The 18,192-nt window shown below is 36.1% G+C and overlaps 2 protein-coding genes across 2 annotated transcripts; one reads left to right on the plus strand and one right to left on the minus strand.

The window, feature by feature from the left end:
* Nucleotides 1-355: 355 nt before the first annotated feature.
* Nucleotides 356-5,566, minus strand: LOC126826934 (PI-PLC X domain-containing protein 3). The gene is made up of 2 exons (XM_050556091.2): nt 5,443-5,566; nt 356-4,915 (listed from the first exon to the last, which is right to left on the minus strand). Exons 1-2 carry the CDS (start codon nt 5,552-5,554, stop codon nt 4,086-4,088), a joined length of 942 nt encoding a protein of 313 aa, XP_050412048.1. The 5' UTR covers nt 5,555-5,566; the 3' UTR covers nt 356-4,085.
* A 4,504-nt stretch (nt 5,567-10,070) lies between these two features.
* Nucleotides 10,071-18,181, plus strand: LOC126828056 (matrix metalloproteinase-24). Its single transcript, XM_056102258.1, has 10 exons — nt 10,071-10,154; nt 12,023-12,192; nt 12,677-12,752; nt 13,743-13,885; nt 14,528-14,797; nt 15,694-15,813; nt 16,800-16,904; nt 17,123-17,262; nt 17,518-17,666; nt 18,079-18,181. The coding sequence occupies exons 2-10, from the start codon at nt 12,036-12,038 to the stop codon at nt 18,179-18,181; spliced, it is 1,263 nt and encodes a 420-aa protein (XP_055958233.1). The 5' UTR covers nt 10,071-10,154; nt 12,023-12,035.
* The last annotated feature ends 11 nt before the right edge of the window (nt 18,182-18,192 follow it).

An 18,192-nucleotide genomic window follows, 5' to 3' on the forward strand; every position in this document is an offset into this window, starting at 1 on the left:
GCCCGGATAAGCAGTTTTGACGGTCACGTCCAAACGACTCAATATTTTGAGCTGAAATTTTGAGATACGGTCAATAACTATTCCTCTATATTTTGGCGTTTAAATTTCATACAAACTCAGACTTTTATTTTTGAGACTCTGTTCAAATAAGGGATAGTCCCTTCAAGTCCAAATTGAGTTCTGCAGTAGTAGCATCATTGTTAATCTAGGGGTACATGCTAGTTTTTTTTATGTAATCATATCCCGTTCATTCTCAGAAAAAAAGCAGCTCATATAGTCCCTGGAGGTCAGCTTGCCAAAGAGGTGATTATTGATGTGTGTGATTGAATTATTGAATCAGCTATTCATCCTTTCGGCCAGATTTGTCACTGTTTATTTCAAAATTACCTTCGTAATATGTCATTTAGACCATACATATTAGCTATTTCATTTTAGATTTCAAAAACACTTACTTCCAAACAAATTAAAGAACATCTATTTTATATGTTGTTTAATTGATCAATGTGAATATACACTAAAATATTCTCAAAACTTTATAAAACAGTAAAAGATAATTATTTGACTCATATTTTTCAAATTACTGATAAAATAAATAAGAAAACATTTCTAAAATCAATAATGAACAAGTATCACCTTTCTTAAAATAAAATAAGGGTAATACAAAACAAATATCTTGGATTAAAAATAAGTAACCATATATTTTATGCCCGTCTCAAATTACTGATAAAATCAGTATCATTTCACAATCAATAGTTAAATATACAACAACTTTTTTTTTTTTTAAATTGATATAGGTCCCATGATTTTATCATCAAAAATGTACATTAGATATATCATTCAAAAAGATTTCATTATGAGTAACAAAAATAAAGAATGACTAACAATAAATAAGAAAGAGTAACTGTAAAAAGAAAACATGTAAACCAAAAACAGAAGGGTGTCTCTACTTTCCATATACATGTATACCAAATTTGTTATATACCAAATTTGTCATACTTTTATTGGAAGTAACTACCCTATAAATACTTTTGTGGGAATGTGCTCAAACCAGATTAAACAAAGAAGACATTGTGATCCTTGGATAATCCAATTAAAATTGGATGTTAACTCTAATTCTTGCCATTTGCTATTTCATACTATATTATTAACATCTGACATCGGCCTTCAGATGACATACACATACGTTTTGACAAATTAAATTATCTGTATTGGTATAAAGGACTGAATATTATGATAAATTATGGGAAAGCCTATACAGTGCTAGGACTATCTAGGAAAAAGTGCTAAATTTTGGATGTTTGGGTTTGGTCCGGTTCACTGATTTTAATTGCTTGGTATGCTGATCTAAACAACATGTCCGTCTTGAGTAGCATTGCCCTAATATAAATTACATAAGCGTTGACAACTATTAACCGGCCAGTGGGAGTATCAAATAACTTAACATTTTAATTTCTAAAATAAAAATCTCATTTCATATAAAGTCTTTGATATCAGTTGTTTAGTCTTCCAAAAACCAAGTTTTATCATGCTGAGCTATTTTTGTACGCCCATATTTTCAAGTGGACGTGTATTGAGTCGCCCCTGTCAGCCCACAATTTATTTGTGGACATGCGGTTCCTTTTGATATTGGCATTTTATCCAATATTAAAAGCTGTTCTAACATATCACCATTCCACCCTTATGATGGTTGAGTTCGAATTTCATGAAAATCGGATTGAAACTGCCCGCTCCTCGTTCGCAAATAGTATAAAAGTATATAATACCAAGGTTGTGGACACTGTAGAAGTCACAATTTTTTTATCCGATTTTGATCAAACTTAAAATATATGTCTATATTCCACGGATTTTTGTTTCTTTCCATATTCGCACATATCGGTCCGTAACCTCCTAGATTATGGACCCCGGGTGTACCAAAAATTACAGTTTATACCCGATTTTAAAAACCGTTTAAATATACACCGTTACACCCTGGGTTTGAATTTTGTGATAATCGGATCGAAGGCTGTGGTCCCTCTAACGATTTGTATCCGGTTTTGAAAAAAACTTAATATTATATGTTTATGTATCAAAGATCTCGGTTTGATGTTCGCGTATATTGGGCCTAACTTCTTGCCTTGTGGCCCCTATTGTACGAGAAATTGTAAGAATAATACTACGAGTTCTTGATGTGGAAATTTACACGGAAATATTTATTTATGGCTAGGGATATCATATCATATCTTTCTTATCTAAATTATATCCTGGTTATATATATTATGTCCTGGTTATATATATTATATCTAATTTAGATAAGAAAGATATGATATATCCCTAGCCATAAATAAATATTTCCGTTTAAATTTCCACATCAAGAACTCTGTGGTGACAGAAATGAAATGAAATGGAGTTTTAACGTCCTACTGTTCTGCTCCTAACCTGGGCTAATGAAGACGGGCATACGCCATACAGTGTGCTATGAGGGAAATTTTGCCCGGACAGCGGCACTACGGCCTACTCTTATATCGAATTCCAACTGCCAAGGGATCTTTTACGTGCACGCCAATGTGTACACGGGACCTCGGTTTTTTTCGTCCCATCCGAACGACTAGACAGCTTTCCTTGTCAGCCCCTCCGTCCTGCATCACTGACAAGGGAGAACCACGCCGGAAAATCTGGATGAACTTTCTCGGCCAATGCAGGGATCGAACACCCGACCTCCAGGCTAGCGAGCTAGCGTCTTACCCACTTAGCCACGTGATCCCCCCGTGGTGACAGAGAATATAAGTAATATTGTTATAATACATTATTAAAGGTGTACTGTTTTGTTGACATTGACAATAAATTCGCGTTAACAAAATAGTTTATAAAGTCTAGTATTGATGGCGATATTAGCGACCTTTGATTTTGGCTTGCTGTCGTACTGTTGTCTTTTCGCCTCAGAAGTTGATGTAGTCTCTACTTTCAAGGTCACTTTTCGACTTTCGTGTTTTGAAGGGGCGAAAAGTAGTAATTATAAATGGTAGTTATAGGCTTCCATAAGATTGTAAGACAAAATAAACATTTTACCATTGGTTCACGAATGCCTTTAAGTGCCATTTATAACAAGGGACTAGAAGGACGGGGCTAGATATATTCCACAAGTAACTCAAACGGTTACGTCATATTCCTGTCTGGAGAGCATGCGCAATAAATACTAAATCAGTTTATGTACATTCATATTACATTATTATTTGTGTTGCGAACCATTTGTGTCAATTTCTAGGTCCTAAATATTAGCGATTTAGATCTTTTAAATAACAAATACATGTAGATTGTTTTGGGGTGACCTTTTCCCTGTATGTAAATAATCAGTAAATGTTCATATTTTTGCACCAAAATAGATAATTTTGGATCAAATTTTCTTTTACTGATAATTGATAAGTTCGTAAATAGTATTGTACGATGGATCAATAGGCCATTAATATTTCGATATTGGCCCCTTTCTATAGAAATCAATATATAATTGGCAAGAGTTAGACAATCGTAATGTGCTCAACAACCCTTGTTTTACTTATGAATATTTATCTCCCCAAGAAAAAGTTCCAAAATCATTTAATTGGTTAACATCAAATTGGTCAATATCAAAGTATATGAGTAAAATAATGTAAGATATTTTATACCCTGGCTTAGACAAGCTGCTGTAGATATTACATCAAATTAAAAAGCTTATTATTACATTATGTAATATTTGAATCAATTTTTTTTAATTTTATTAAATTGTTATTAAATTTGTTTATTTCTGTGTTTAATTTGATTAGTTTTTCGTATTCTCTTATTCAAATTTCATAGAATCTGATTCCAAACCCATCTAGCTTTAGTGTTACATTCTAAATATAGAGCAGTGTAATATGACACTTATACAATACACCATCTGAATAGATAATAATTGGACTACAATTTATTGTCTTCGAGAGGTTGATGACAGGATTCTCTTCAACAAATCTTTGAGGTCACATTCCCAAACTTGAAGAAATCTGGCTGATTTCTAGTTGGTCTTAAGACTGTATAGTATAGTTATCTTGGAACCTGGTTACATTTCATCTCAGAATTTACTTATCATGAATAATTTACTTATTGAGAGCAAGAACTGTTGACATGAAGTTGTACTGATCTGCAAAATCAATTATACATATGTTCAACTTGTTCGGCCCAGGCACTTTGTTTGACAGCCATTTTACAACAGCAGGCGAAGCTTTATCAGCAAGGGCCGTCTTTAAACTCTCCGCAACATGAGATATAACGTAGGTAGTATCAGCCGTTAAAACACCTTGGTAGCTTAAAAATATATCCTCATTATGACCAGAGTCGTAAACATTTTCTAAATACTGCACAAGGTTGTTCGCATCTGTCGTATTGGCCCACGGAGATCGGATGACGCTACCGGGCCATATTTGGTAATTTTCCAATGCAGTTTGATGATGATAAATAACGATGACTTGAAGTTTGTTCGACCATAACGTGTCTAATGTCAGGGAGCTCATATCCAGCAGTGGGCAAACTTTATGTCCGAATATTGCCAGAATCATTGAAACTAACTGCTTGTGTATTGCATCAGTCATCGCATAGAGGTGGTTAAAATCAAGAATTATGACTTCTTTGGGATGAGCATCGAGGAAAATATCCATCTCGTGTAAACAGGGCTCGACTTTATCGGCATACAGACTGTGTAAAAAATAAAGATCTTCAGTGCCCTGTCTAGTTGATACTCGTAAATCAAAATATCGCATACCAGCTGTCAGTTGCTGAACAAAGTTCATATTTTGTGTTTTTGCCCATCGATACAGTATATCTTTAATAAAAGGTCCAAAAAACTTCTCCAAATCTTTTACAATCTGATCAGCATCTGGACCAACTCCTCCATTTTTATCGAACTCGTATGACCCAGAGTCATGACAACCTGAAAAAAGAACAGTGGTAAGATAATTTCGTTTAAAATAAGACTGATGATAGGCTATATTATTCATTTCCCTTATTTTTATTTCTGGCTTAACCAGATTTGGTAGTAATTATGTGGTCGACTTTGGAGGACTTACAGAAGGCCATGCAATCCTAGCTGTTATTACAGTTTTTCTTCACTTATTTATTGTTGGTAATGAATGATATAGATTAACATGATTATACGTTATAGGCTATATCAATATATATGTGGAAAAGTCCTCTGTGTAAGCTTGAAATTGAAATCACACCACTTGACTCAAGAAAGACCTTATGATCAAAACCGTAAACGTTAAAATACTGATTTTGTGGCTTTTAAAACATGACCAACTTTTGATTTCCTTATTGTATTAGTAGCCTTCTCATCTTACTAAAAAAAACCAAAAAAACATAACCAGCCTTCTTGGAATGAACTGTCATGATCGACACGCCCATTTTGAGTTTTAAATTTAGTAGAAGAAAGAAGGCAATCACTCCATCTGGACCTACCAGGTATAGCCAACTGATTTAAAGGTGTCTCGTGTTTATCTGCGGGTAATTTTGACATCCAATCAGGATTTTCTGGAAAAGTTGCATTTGTTGACATTTTTACGGCGGCCATAATATTTGTTATCTCCCCTTGATTCTTAAATAGAGTTACCCCCCTTTAACTATATAGGCTAATCATTTGTTTTATAACTCCGTTTATTTATTTTTTGTTCGGTTCTTATATACTGCCTTTGTGTTATTAGCGTAGGCGGTTCATTGTTCTGTGTCAAATCACTCCAAACAATTTTGACCAAGCTACAGACATTTGAATATTGGTGGGCATCCCTATGGCATTTAAACCAAAATCGCCAAATTTTGCAGCTAAAATAAGCAAAATGAAATAACCCAAATTTCAGCAAAATCAGAGGTGTATCGAACATAGATTTGTCACGGGAGCTGGTGGCTCCGTGAGTACTGTAAGACGTTTGCTCAGTAACATGATGGTCCGGTGTTCGATCCTAAGGCCTGTTTCGCGGTCGAAAAATTGGTATGCAAATGTAATGGAACCGTTTTCATGTACCCGACGAAAACGCGTAGGCCCTACCGGTACAAAACCGGCCATTGTCAGCTAGGCATGGCGGGGCCACTGAGTTTACTCTGTGGCGGGGCCCTAACTGGCAACGAACTGTGTATAGTCGTTCGGATAAAACCAAATAAGAGTGCCGGTAGGTCGTAGTGCCGCTGTCCGGGCAAAATTTTCCCCAAAACACACTGTAGGCCCGATATGGCGTACGCCCGTCTTCATTATATAGCCCAGTTGGAGCAGAACAGTAAGACGTTAACCCCCATTTCATTTTACTGATTTGACACGAAATGTCATCATTTATTTCTCCTTTCTCTTTTTCTTTGAACTGTAAATATAAAAAGTGTTTACGGTTTTTAATATTAAAGAGTGTGAAATTTTGATATTGTGGTGTGCAGTTTGGTGGAACTGTTAGCAACGACCCAAACTAGTGAAATTCTTATAATAATAAATAAAAAGTGTTTAGTTTACGTATCTCTTCTTACAAATTTACAGAAAAGTAGGACGTTAAACCTTTTTTCTTTCATTCCATTACATATCTCAGAAATAATTACTTAATGGTAAGGAATTGTGATTGTATCAGCCAAATCCACCACATTCCAATGAACATTGAACATAATTAAATAATTAAAGTCATGTTTGGTTGATTTTATACACAAGAAAATATGTATTCAAATTATTTTTATCGATACGTCTCTCTAGTGGCCTTTATCCAACGAACAAAAAATAAACATCGGGTTACCAAAAGAAAAGATTCAAAAAATTCTTTCATCTTTACTGTAGTTGATTTAAATTCACATACGTGATCAGTAAGCATGAAATCATGGTTCAGCGATTGAACTTATATTAAAGATACAACCAGGTGTCTTAATTCTACAAAAAATAAAATACAAAAAATAAAATTGGATATGTGCATTTTATTGAACTTGATATTAGTTTGATTATAACATAATAATTTAACACACAGAAGTTTAATTAAATTATAATTATAAAAACATTTCTTTCCGTTTTATTTACCGTTTGTTTGCCATGGTCTTAGGACATTTTTTTTTCTAAGGCGCGTTCAGTAATGCGAAGATTCTGACTTGTCGACTCTCGATCAGCCACCAATCAAAACGTATGATACAGAAATTTCCAGGAAATCATTTGGAATGCCCTAATAATCGAGACATATGATTGCTTGTCGAATCAAGGTAAAATGTATTACACTTTTAAACATTTATTTCTGTTAAATCATTTAAATAAGGATAATTTTTATTGATCATATTTATTTCGTGTTGCTTCTTTAAGTGAAGAGTAAACACCATCTTTAAAATGGGATGCTTAAGAAACTTAAATATCGATATTTAGTTGGGTTTTTTTTCATATAAGTATCAAGAAAATGAAGGAGGGTGTAAGGACGAATCTTGGTGTTTACCTTTCACTATTTTTTATATTTTCTAGTTGTCAGTGTCTTTTTATTTATCAAAATGGCGAAAGCATCGATCTAGACATCAGGAAAATTCAGCGAAGATTTATCAGAGTAAACCCCAATGTAAGTTTTATTTATTAAATGTTAGTAACTTGCGCTTGTTGCATTCAAAACTAAGCCGTAAGTGGTCGAAATATAGTAGCCACATGCGCTCCATCAATTGTTTTCTGAACATGTGATACCACTTATTTACATTGCTAACTTTATTTTTGCATTACTATGAACTGAAGTGCCATAATTTGGACTCTAAAATAACAAGTTTAGCACATTTATTCGATTCTATTTTAAAATTTAATATACCCTTCAAATTCAGGGTATATTTAATTTGCTAAATGATTTTAGAAATATTATATCTCATCCAAATAAACTAAAACATAAGTAATATTCATTATTCTATCGGACATGATGCAATAGAAAAGCAATCATAAAGGTGATAAGAATCTAGAAATTTGATATTTGGAAGTAATTATTGTCACCAATGTAATAAAAACATAATCCAATGTTAATGTTTGTGAACTATTTCCTTGTTATAATGCCGTCGATGTGGTTAAGTAGAGCTTTGTCTACAAAGATATTGAAGTCCTCAAGCCACAGTTCGAATAGTAATTCGTCTCTATCTACTTCCATTATTGATCTTTTTCGATGATTTTTATTTTCCCTTGAAATGATTTTACGGTGTTGGCGAGTGTCGCGCGCGAGTTAGGTTATGTTTATTCATTCTCGAATGCCCTTTGCTATTGATTATATTGATACATTTCCATTTTAATTGTCCATTAATCATATAAATCCTGATCTCGAGTTTGTATTTTCGCCATATATATCGCCACTACGGCACTAGCCACGTGTTTGCTACATCACCCTTTGTGGAAGCGCCGTATACGTTAACCTCCAACCAATATTAGTAGTTATAGTCGGGTATTATGCAGTCGACGCGCCAGCCGTCCAACCATCAGGCGCTCTTGATGTTAGAACTTCTGCAGTGTAGAAAATCAGAACCACAAAGACGACAAAAAATAAACATATAGTTTTTAATTAGATTGTTAATGTAATTAACTTTAATTATCTATGACCTATCCAAGCTCGTCGATTAGTTACATCCAATAATGGAAGGTTAAGAAACATATCGATATATTCAACGATTTACCTTCGACTTATTAAAAACAAACCCCACAAATTACATTGATTCAAACGCAAGGTTAGTTCAAGAAACAGTTATTTAGACGGAGTAAATAATATTAATTATTTTCAGCCGGGATCCTTAAGTACACCCATTGATAGGAAAATGCATTAAAACTTCATAGAAAATTATAGATCTATTTATTTCAGATCAAAGTAAGTTATCTATATGGAACAGATATGCCCGAAGAAACATGCTTAATTAGATAATAATATACATATTAATTTTCCAATTCTAACAAAAGCTCCCTATATGCAAAACCCCTGAATGATGTCTCCTGTATATCGGTCGAAACTGTAAATCGAGGTCATTTTAGTTGCTAACTATTTTAACGATTGACTTTTCAAACTCTGTATTTGGGCCATGTGTGGGTTCGTAAGATACAGTAAGCGTAGACGGCAATAATAGTTGTTTCTACTCCATATGCAAGCATTAAATACGATTAGATTTACGACTACTCCAATTTCATATCTTCGAAATTTATGTTAATCCTTTCTAAATACTAAATTTCTTCAGATTATAGCAGGATTTGATAAAAACACTATTTCGACAAGGCTCTAATCCCTGGAACATCATTGGTCCATAGTCTGGATTTTAAACGATATTTTACATGAAATGAAATGGGTTTTAACGTCCTACTGTTCTGTTCCGACTTGGCTAATGAGAGAGAGAGAGAAATGGGGTTTAACGTCCACTCGACACAAACTAGGTCATTTCGGGACTAACATATGGTTTAATTTTATTTCAATAATTCGCTTGCGCGTAGGGGTCTTTAGCAGTGGGAGGAAACCGGAGGACCCGGAGAAAACCCACGAGGTTGGACAGGCGACCCTACTCCTTGTCACGTACAACCGGGGATTCGAAACCACGCCAGTTGACTCAATGACAGGCTTTATGATACAGCGCGCACGTGCTAACCATTCAGCCATCCAACTCCCCGACTTGGCTAATGAAGACGGGCATACGCCATGCAGTGTGCAATGAGGGAAATTTTGCCCGGATAGCGGCGCTATGGCCTACTCTTATATTGAATTCCAACTGGCAAGGGATCTTTTATGTGAACGCTAATATGCACACGGGATCTCGATTTCTCGTCCCATCCAAACGACAACACAGCTGTTCTTACCAGGACCGCTGCCCTGCACCATAGACAAGGGGAAACCACCAACACCGGGATCGAACCGGCGACCTCCAGGCTAGCGAAACAGCGTGGCCCCGACAGCTAGAGTAGAATGGGAAATTGGATTCAAATTTGACCGGAAGTAGAATTAGCTCATACATAACCGTTAAATTACCTAGCTAGGCTGTGATTCGCTCATTTTATGTAACCATGGTCGTTTGAATTTGTCAATTTCCTTTTTGGATATCCATGTTTGTTTTTTTTTATTTTAATTTAATTATTTATTACAGGATTTTTTAAAGAAGTTTGGCTACCTTCCTGACGGCGGCCATAATAGTCTCCATGTTCATCATCAACGACAACTAAGAAAAGATGCAATAAGGTTAGCCTGCATTGTTTCTATGATCTATTTTAAAATAAAACCAATCTGATTTAAACACAGATCCTATTTCGTTTTGTTTTTTATAGTTCAAAATTTCGTTTTACTTGTCTTAACAAAACTAGGATCTGGATGAGTTGTTATATAACATGCGTTCTAGTTGATGTCAGAAATTAGCCAATGAAACGGTCTGTTACGGCGAGTTCTTGGCGTTCTCTGCACGGAACAGTGGGTAAACCCATAGAAACGCCAATGCTGATTCATTAATCAATGTCTGACATCATTGGGTCAAAAGCCGCTCGTATGACCCCTGACCCGACCTCCCAGTACAACTGGTCAGATCTTCGTGTAGTGTAGGCCATCGAAAGTATATTAAAAAAACGAAACGAAATATAGATCTGTATTTTAATAAGATTGTATATTGACATGACCTAAATATTATAATATTGTACGAGGGGTGATTGATAAGTAGTGAGCCTCGATTGGAAAACCGTGCAACACAATGATACCACGTATTGAACGTGCACTATTATGTTCCTCGGGCTCTGTCACAAACTTTCATCACATTCGGTTAAACTGTGAGGTTGTGACAGGTAATAACAATCAAGTAGGGTCTGTTGTTATCAGAAAATGGACCATATCGAGGCTAGAGCGGTGATTAAGTATCTGCATAAAAAGGGGTCTAACACCGAAAGCCATACATGATGATATGGTTGAGACATTAGGAGATGATGCTCCTTCATATGCCACAATTAAAAGGTGGTCAGCTGAATTCAAGCGTGGCCGAGACAGCATTGAAGACGAACCACGCCCTGGTCGACCAAAAACTGTGTCAGCACCTGAAATGGTACAAAAAATCCATGATCTGATAATGAATGACCGGCGAGTTACTTAACGGTTCGTAGCTGGGGTAGTTGGTATTGGCCAGGAGAGAGTTCATTCTATTATCACTGAAACTTTGGAAATGACAAAGGTTTCAGCACGATTGGTGCCAAAGCTTTTGACGCATGATCAAAAGCGTTCAAGACACATCATGTCAGAAGAGAATCTAGCCTTATTTGAAACCGATTCTGACCGCTTCCTAAACCAAATTGTTACTATGGATGAAACTTGGGTTCACCACTTTCAGCCAGAAACAAAAGAGCAGTCAAAACAGTGGAAACGTGACGTCGCAGACCCCAAAGAAGGCAAAGACTGTTTCATCGGCAGGAAAGGTGATGGCCTCAGTATTGCGGGATTCTGAGGGTGTTCTCATGGTGGATTACCTCCAAAAGGGTCAAACAATTAACAGTATATACTATGCAGCACTTATAAGGCAGTTGAGGCAAGAAATTAAGACCAAAAGACGAGGAAAGTGATTTTCCACCAGAATATGCGCCAGTGCACAAATCAGCTGTTGCCATGTCAGCAATTCATGACTGTGGTTTTCAACTTCTTCAGCATCCACCCTACTCGTCTGATTTAGCTCCCTCAGACTTCTATCTGTTTCCTGCTCTGAAGAAATGTCTTTCCGGTAGGCATTTCCCGTCTGACGTCATTGCCGCTGAAGATGATTTTCTACACACCCAAGACAAAGACTTCTACAGAACTGGAATAAAGGCTCTGCAACACCGATGGCAGAAGTGTATTACATTGAAGGTGGACTATGTTGAAAAATAAATGCATTTGATTTGAATGTCTTGTTTCTTTCTGTGTTAGACTCACTACTTATCAATCACCCCTCGTAACAAGGTTAGATTTGCGGATACAGAATGGAATGGGATTTATTATCAGAATTATGGTTTAATCAAGAGTTTAAGAACATAGCTATCACGAATGGATATATTTGTGGCCATTTAAAGGTTACATTGGGATGTTTTTGTTTTTTGTAGATTATATCAGACGATGAACGGGTTAAAAGTTACAGGAAAGATAAACAGACAGACGTCTAGAATCATGTCTAAACCAAGATGTGGTAACTCGGATATAGGACAACCACATACACCAAATGGCAACAGACAAAAACGGGACACGAGCGAAACATTTGAAACGACTCTAAATGGTAAAGTTCTACAAATCGTATATTTTTGCGTTTTCCACGGAATAAAAAGGGACCTTAAAATCTTTGTCTGGCTAATGGTAATTTATATTTTCCATGGTTGCATGTGAAATACGAGCTACGAAACCGAAGATCATGCACTGGTACGCAAATAAAACATCGTCTGTACGTATCAGGTTGATTCCCCAGTCACGCCCTGACGAAAGCGGGGCCCAACTCTAGTTCTAGTTCATCTAGGCGTACGAAACTATACGATTGGGCGGGGGCGGAAGTGCTGAATATTGACCGCCAATAATACTATTTACTACAAAATCTCTGAATTCGACTCGCAGCAATGGTAATTTTGAATCAAAAACTTTATATTGGAATAATAAGCATATATGACGATGCGATCAAGCAGATAAACTTCATGTCAATTTCATGATACACTTATCCTCGAAATTATAAGGTATTATCAAGTCTGCAAAGTTTGTATGTTTATTTTTAGGAAATAAATGGAAAAGTAGAAGACTAACATGGCGACTCTCCCAGTACTCTAATAAAATATACTGGCAAGATCAACAGTACGTATAAATTATTATTACCGGCATGTGTATTTCTAAATATTCATTCAATCTTTATTATAAACAATGAAAGCATCATTTTCATGTTAATATATTATTGGGTATAGGTATCTTATCTTACTACATTATATGTTATTTGTCCCCACTGGAAAAAAAAACCATGCATTGGTTACCGTGAGTGATTCATAGGAGTCATTTATAACATCACCATTCATTTCATATCTTTCTCTTTGAAGTTTGGGAGCCACAGTGGCTAAGTGAATAAGACACTTGCTCGCAGGTTCGATCCAAGTGTTGGCCGAGAAAGTTCAATGGGATTTTCCTGCGTGGTTTCCCCTTGTCAGTGGTGCATGACGGAGGGCTGTCTATTCCTTCGGATGGTACGAAAAACCGAGGTCCCGTGTACACATTAGCGTGTACGTAAAAGATGCCTTTGCAGTAGGCCGTAGCGCCGCTGTCCGGGTAAAATTTCCCTCGCAGCATAATGAATGGCATGTGCCTGTCCTCTTTAACCCAGTCGGAGGAGAACAGTAGAACGTTAAACCCCATTTCATTTCATTTCATTTTAAAGTTTAAATACAACATTTTACAATGATGATAGATAATATTATATTCACAATAATGCTGCACTGGCCGTCTTAGAGTAAGGCTTATCCTTCGCTAAACTCCGACTAAAGATGTGTACGGTACGTCTCTATCCATGTGGTGGATTGGCAGATTTGTCTCAAAGTTGGCAGAGAATATAATTTGAAAATCGTCAATGAAAGTGCAAATCCCGTAATTAGTTAATACTAACCAGTGAAGACCCAATGGACGGCAATGCTTTATGCTCATGTTCGTTCTTCCTGGAAGTCAAAGAGGAGACAATACTAAGATGAACGAAGTTAAATTCATGGATGACGTCAATGTTACAGAAGTAACAATGCTGAAAATATCTGTATTAACGTATTTTATATGGATTCCCTTCACTTATATTTAATTTATACACAGAAATATTTTGGATAAGATATTCAGCATGTGGTCAGTACCGTCGCCATTACAGATACATCATACTAGTAATACACCAGATATAGATATTTCATTCGCCAGGTGGATTCATGGTGATGGTAATTATAATGCATTTGATGGAAAAGGTATATTCTGTATTTCTTATAGTTAGAGAATAAAGATTTCCAAGTGGTATATTCTATTATGCAGTCTACATCTTTCTCAATAGAGTTTACAGCACGTATTTTGATCGTAATTGTCGGGTGTTATATTTCGGTTTCTGTTGGGACGCAAAGATTTTAAATTTCCCAGTTTGCTTTTAGAACGTGATGCAGATAAAAGGAAGAATTGTATGGGATTCGACCCTAAACTGTAAGAATTTTTTCAATGATTACGTTGTAACGTTAAAAGCTTGTGAACGTGATACCGGGCAGATTTTATAATACTTGGTTGTATTTTCTTAGCATTTATTTAGCATGGACGACTTGCCTTTGATTACGTGTGATAATATATACGCCTACTTTTCTCGGATTTCCAACTGTCAAGGGAACATTAATTTACCTCAACTTAGATTTGTTTTCTCCATAGCCGACCAGTTAGACCACACCTTTCCATGTCCGCTGAACTGACAAATCTGAGCTGTTTTATCGCCATTCTCATTTTTATTTAATATATATAAACTAATATAAAACTATCAACATTACGTTTCTCTTAAGAGATTTGTGTTAAGAAATAAAACAAGATTCAAATAAATTAAAAGTTCGTCAAATTTATAACTCATTTTACAGGAAGAATGTTGGCCCATGCCTATGGACCAGGGTATGGTCCCCTGGCAGGTGACATCCATTTTGATAATGATGAGGAGTGGGCTACTAAAAAGAACCTAAGAAAAGAACACGCAAAAGATTTTTTTCCTATTGCTCTTCACGAAGCAGGACATAGTCTTGGTCTACCCCATTCTACGAGTAAACACGCCGTTATGTATCCGATATATAAAGGTTTCGAACCAGATCTTACTTTAGATGTTGATGACGTAAATAAATTACAATCTATATACGGTAAGAATAAACATAATGTTTGATTACAAGGCTTAAATCCTTATGATATACTTTTAAAAATGAGTCCATCTATGATGATTCTTCGGGAGTTTTTATCTGTATGTGATGACCTTCCAGATTGTGCGCATCAGCATCTCAGAATTAATCGTCAGCGACCGACATAAGCTTTATGTTGCAAGAAATGAATATATAGGATTTTATATATTGGGTATGAATATAGTAACCATTGAAATTTTATATATTGAGTATGAATATAGTAACCATTGAAATTTATACAAATGTAAAGTGAACTAACCGACTGATTTTAATTGGTCCAATATTTAAGATTTAGCTGCTGATTGGCACAAGAGATTAATGTGCCACTGGATTACAACCCTCGATACACACACCTATCAAAATGTCGCACATTAATTACAGGTTATTGGAAGTGGGATAAATACCATCAAACCTCTTGAAACGGGGGTTAGAGATGACAGAAGTCGATACGAGATTTAGAGTTGACACAATATTCTTGAAATACCGAACAGAAGTCTATACGAGGGTTAGAGGTGACATATTATACTAGAACCGAAGTTCCCATACTACAACCGAACAGAAGTCGATACAGGGGTTAGAGTTGACACAATATTCTAGAACCAAACAGAAGTCGATACGGGGGTTAAAGTTGACATAGTATACTAGAACCGAACAGAGGTTGATACGATGGTTAGAGTTGATTTCAACATAAATAAGTGAGACAACTGTAACCCTTCTCAAGAGTGCAATGCAGAGAAGGGGAACTTTAAGTTTTCATTAAAATGACTTTAAAACACACGGGTGAGGTAAGTCTGTAAAGCGTGAAAGTACGTTTCTTAAGGTTTAGTTTAAATTATTATGTTTTATCTTTCTATATACAGGTTCCAATCCTAATTTCGTTCTGAGACAAACGAAGAAAAAAGAGGAATTTGATGAAATAGAAGAAAGTATGAACAATAAACCAGCTATTTGTAGATTAAATATAAAAGATGTATTCTACGGTAAGCTAGATATAGGGTATTTTGAGACTATCATACAGATAATGTACCTTTCTATAACAGTTTCATTACTAAACCACAATAGACTAGCATATAAGGTTAATGTACCTTTCTATAACAGCTTCATTGCTAAACCACAATAGACTACCACATACGGATAATGGATCTATCTATAACAGTTTCATTACTAAACCACAGGATAATGCACCTTTCTATAACAGTTTCATTACTAAACCACAATAGACTAGCATTACGGATAATGCACCTTTCTATAATCGGTTCATTACTAAACCACAATAACATTTTCTAAGTTAGCTGTGTACACGGAAAGGAGAGCATACCAGTCATTGATACAGTCGTCACCACTTATAGTCAATAGGGGTGTTTGTTTGGACTTCGGGAGCTGAGAAGGCTCAGTGAGTAAGACGCTGGCTCACTAACCAGACGGTCCTGCGTTCAATTCCGAGAACATTCCTCGGGAGTTTTGAGCGTGGTTTCGGATGGGGCGAAACCAAAAACCGAGGTCCCGCTGGCGTGCACGTATCAGAAACCTTGACAGTTGAAATTTAAGGAAGTTCAGGCGAAATGTTACTGGTCGAGCCAAAATTTCCATAATAGCGCACTGCATGGCGTGTCATCGGCTTCATTAGCCCGGTTGATGCAGAAAAGTAGGATGCTAAGCACCTCTGAATTTCGTTTCGCTTGTTTGGGCTTGTGCTATAGCAACTAAACCACTAGGCAGTGGGTGTTCTCAGATTATTCGCCACAGCCCACGAACCAGTATGTGTTAATATATGTGAAATACAAAATGTAATATTATCTTCGCTAAGCAGAACATATGTTTAATTTCAGATATTCTATAAATTCATTATTACTTAATGAAATATGCAGTTAAAATTAGGCGCATTTGTTCTTTGCAGAGCCTATTCAAAAAAGAACGTACGTATTGACGTCACATCACATATATAGATTGGGTGATTATAGTTTAGATAGTGGTTATCCTGTACCAACAAGAAGATTATTACAAAAAGCACCCTACAATCCCCAAGCTGTTGTTTACCTACAAGAATATAACAGATTGTATATCTTTAAAGGTAAATGTGTATAGACAAGTTCTCATATTTACATACACCACTAATGGTTGCTCAGCGATAACTCGTATATGGCTCAGGGTACTACAGAAGATAGTGCATCTTTCGGGTAGACCCCTCCGCCCCCCACCCCCATCACACCAACAAATCCTGGCATATGATTTATTTTATAAAATGACGCCATAATTACATATAATATAATAATTGCTGTTTTTTTTTAGGGTATATAATCTGGCGATATACAAATATGAAACTTGACACTGGTTATCCGAAGAAGATTGACAGTATTTTTCCCGAACCTCCAGTAGCTGCTGTTAATATATATGATAGACGTGGAAGAAGTAGAGTGTTTTTATTTGGGGTATGGTAGATTTTATATGCCCACATTTTAATATGGTTGTATATCCGCCATCCATGTCCTGCCATCCGTCACATTTCGCAGGTTTGCACAATAGAGGCCAGGGACGTATTGGAGGCTAAAGGACACTGAGAAATTCTTTTGTAAATGGTGCTTTGTATAGTATCAAACCCCCAGGGATGCCTTTCTTTCCCATTTCATCAAAAATGACGTAAAAACTGATATCACTACCAAGAAAGTATACTTTTGTATTTTCAGAGAAAGTATTTTTGGGGTTGGAATTATGTAACAGAACTTATAACCGGGTCTACCATGCTGATTAACTCTTTCTGGAGAGACTTTCCAGATGATATTGATGCTGCGGTGAGATGGAAAGATGGAATGATTTATGCCTTTAAAGGACAAAAGTATGTTTAAGCTGTCACCCACTTTATTACATATTTTGGAAGTATATTTGATACACTGGGTCAACTCCGAGATAAGTTTGAAATAGGATTTCAGTGGAAAAGGCCATTATATGGCGAGTGATTGTCTATGGGAGTTGGGGAGAGCACAACGGTTACTTAAAGGTCTGGATAGCCATGTATTAAGTGGTCGGCGTGGTTATCAAGGCCGATGGCATTCCTAAAATGAGTTACCTAACTCCGTCAATTAAATCTAGCGATTACATCTGAAGGGCAAAATATTGTGAGCTAAAACTTTCATTTTGGCTTTGAATCCCGAGAGTACTCCTTCAAATTGTGTTATTAATCTAGTTATGACATTTGGTCCATTGTAATGTTTTATGTCTGTGTTTTACCTCCATAATATATATTTCAGGTATTACAAAGTTTCTGAACACAGTCGAACAGTTTTACCCGGCTATCCCAAATATTTTGGCCCGTCGTGGATTGGTGGACCGTGTGGCACCAGTGATAAATGATCATGTATTTG

This window comes from Patella vulgata, chromosome 7, assembly GCF_932274485.2.
Source record: "Patella vulgata chromosome 7, xgPatVulg1.2, whole genome shotgun sequence".
Taxonomy (NCBI): Eukaryota; Metazoa; Mollusca; class Gastropoda; family Patellidae; genus Patella; species Patella vulgata.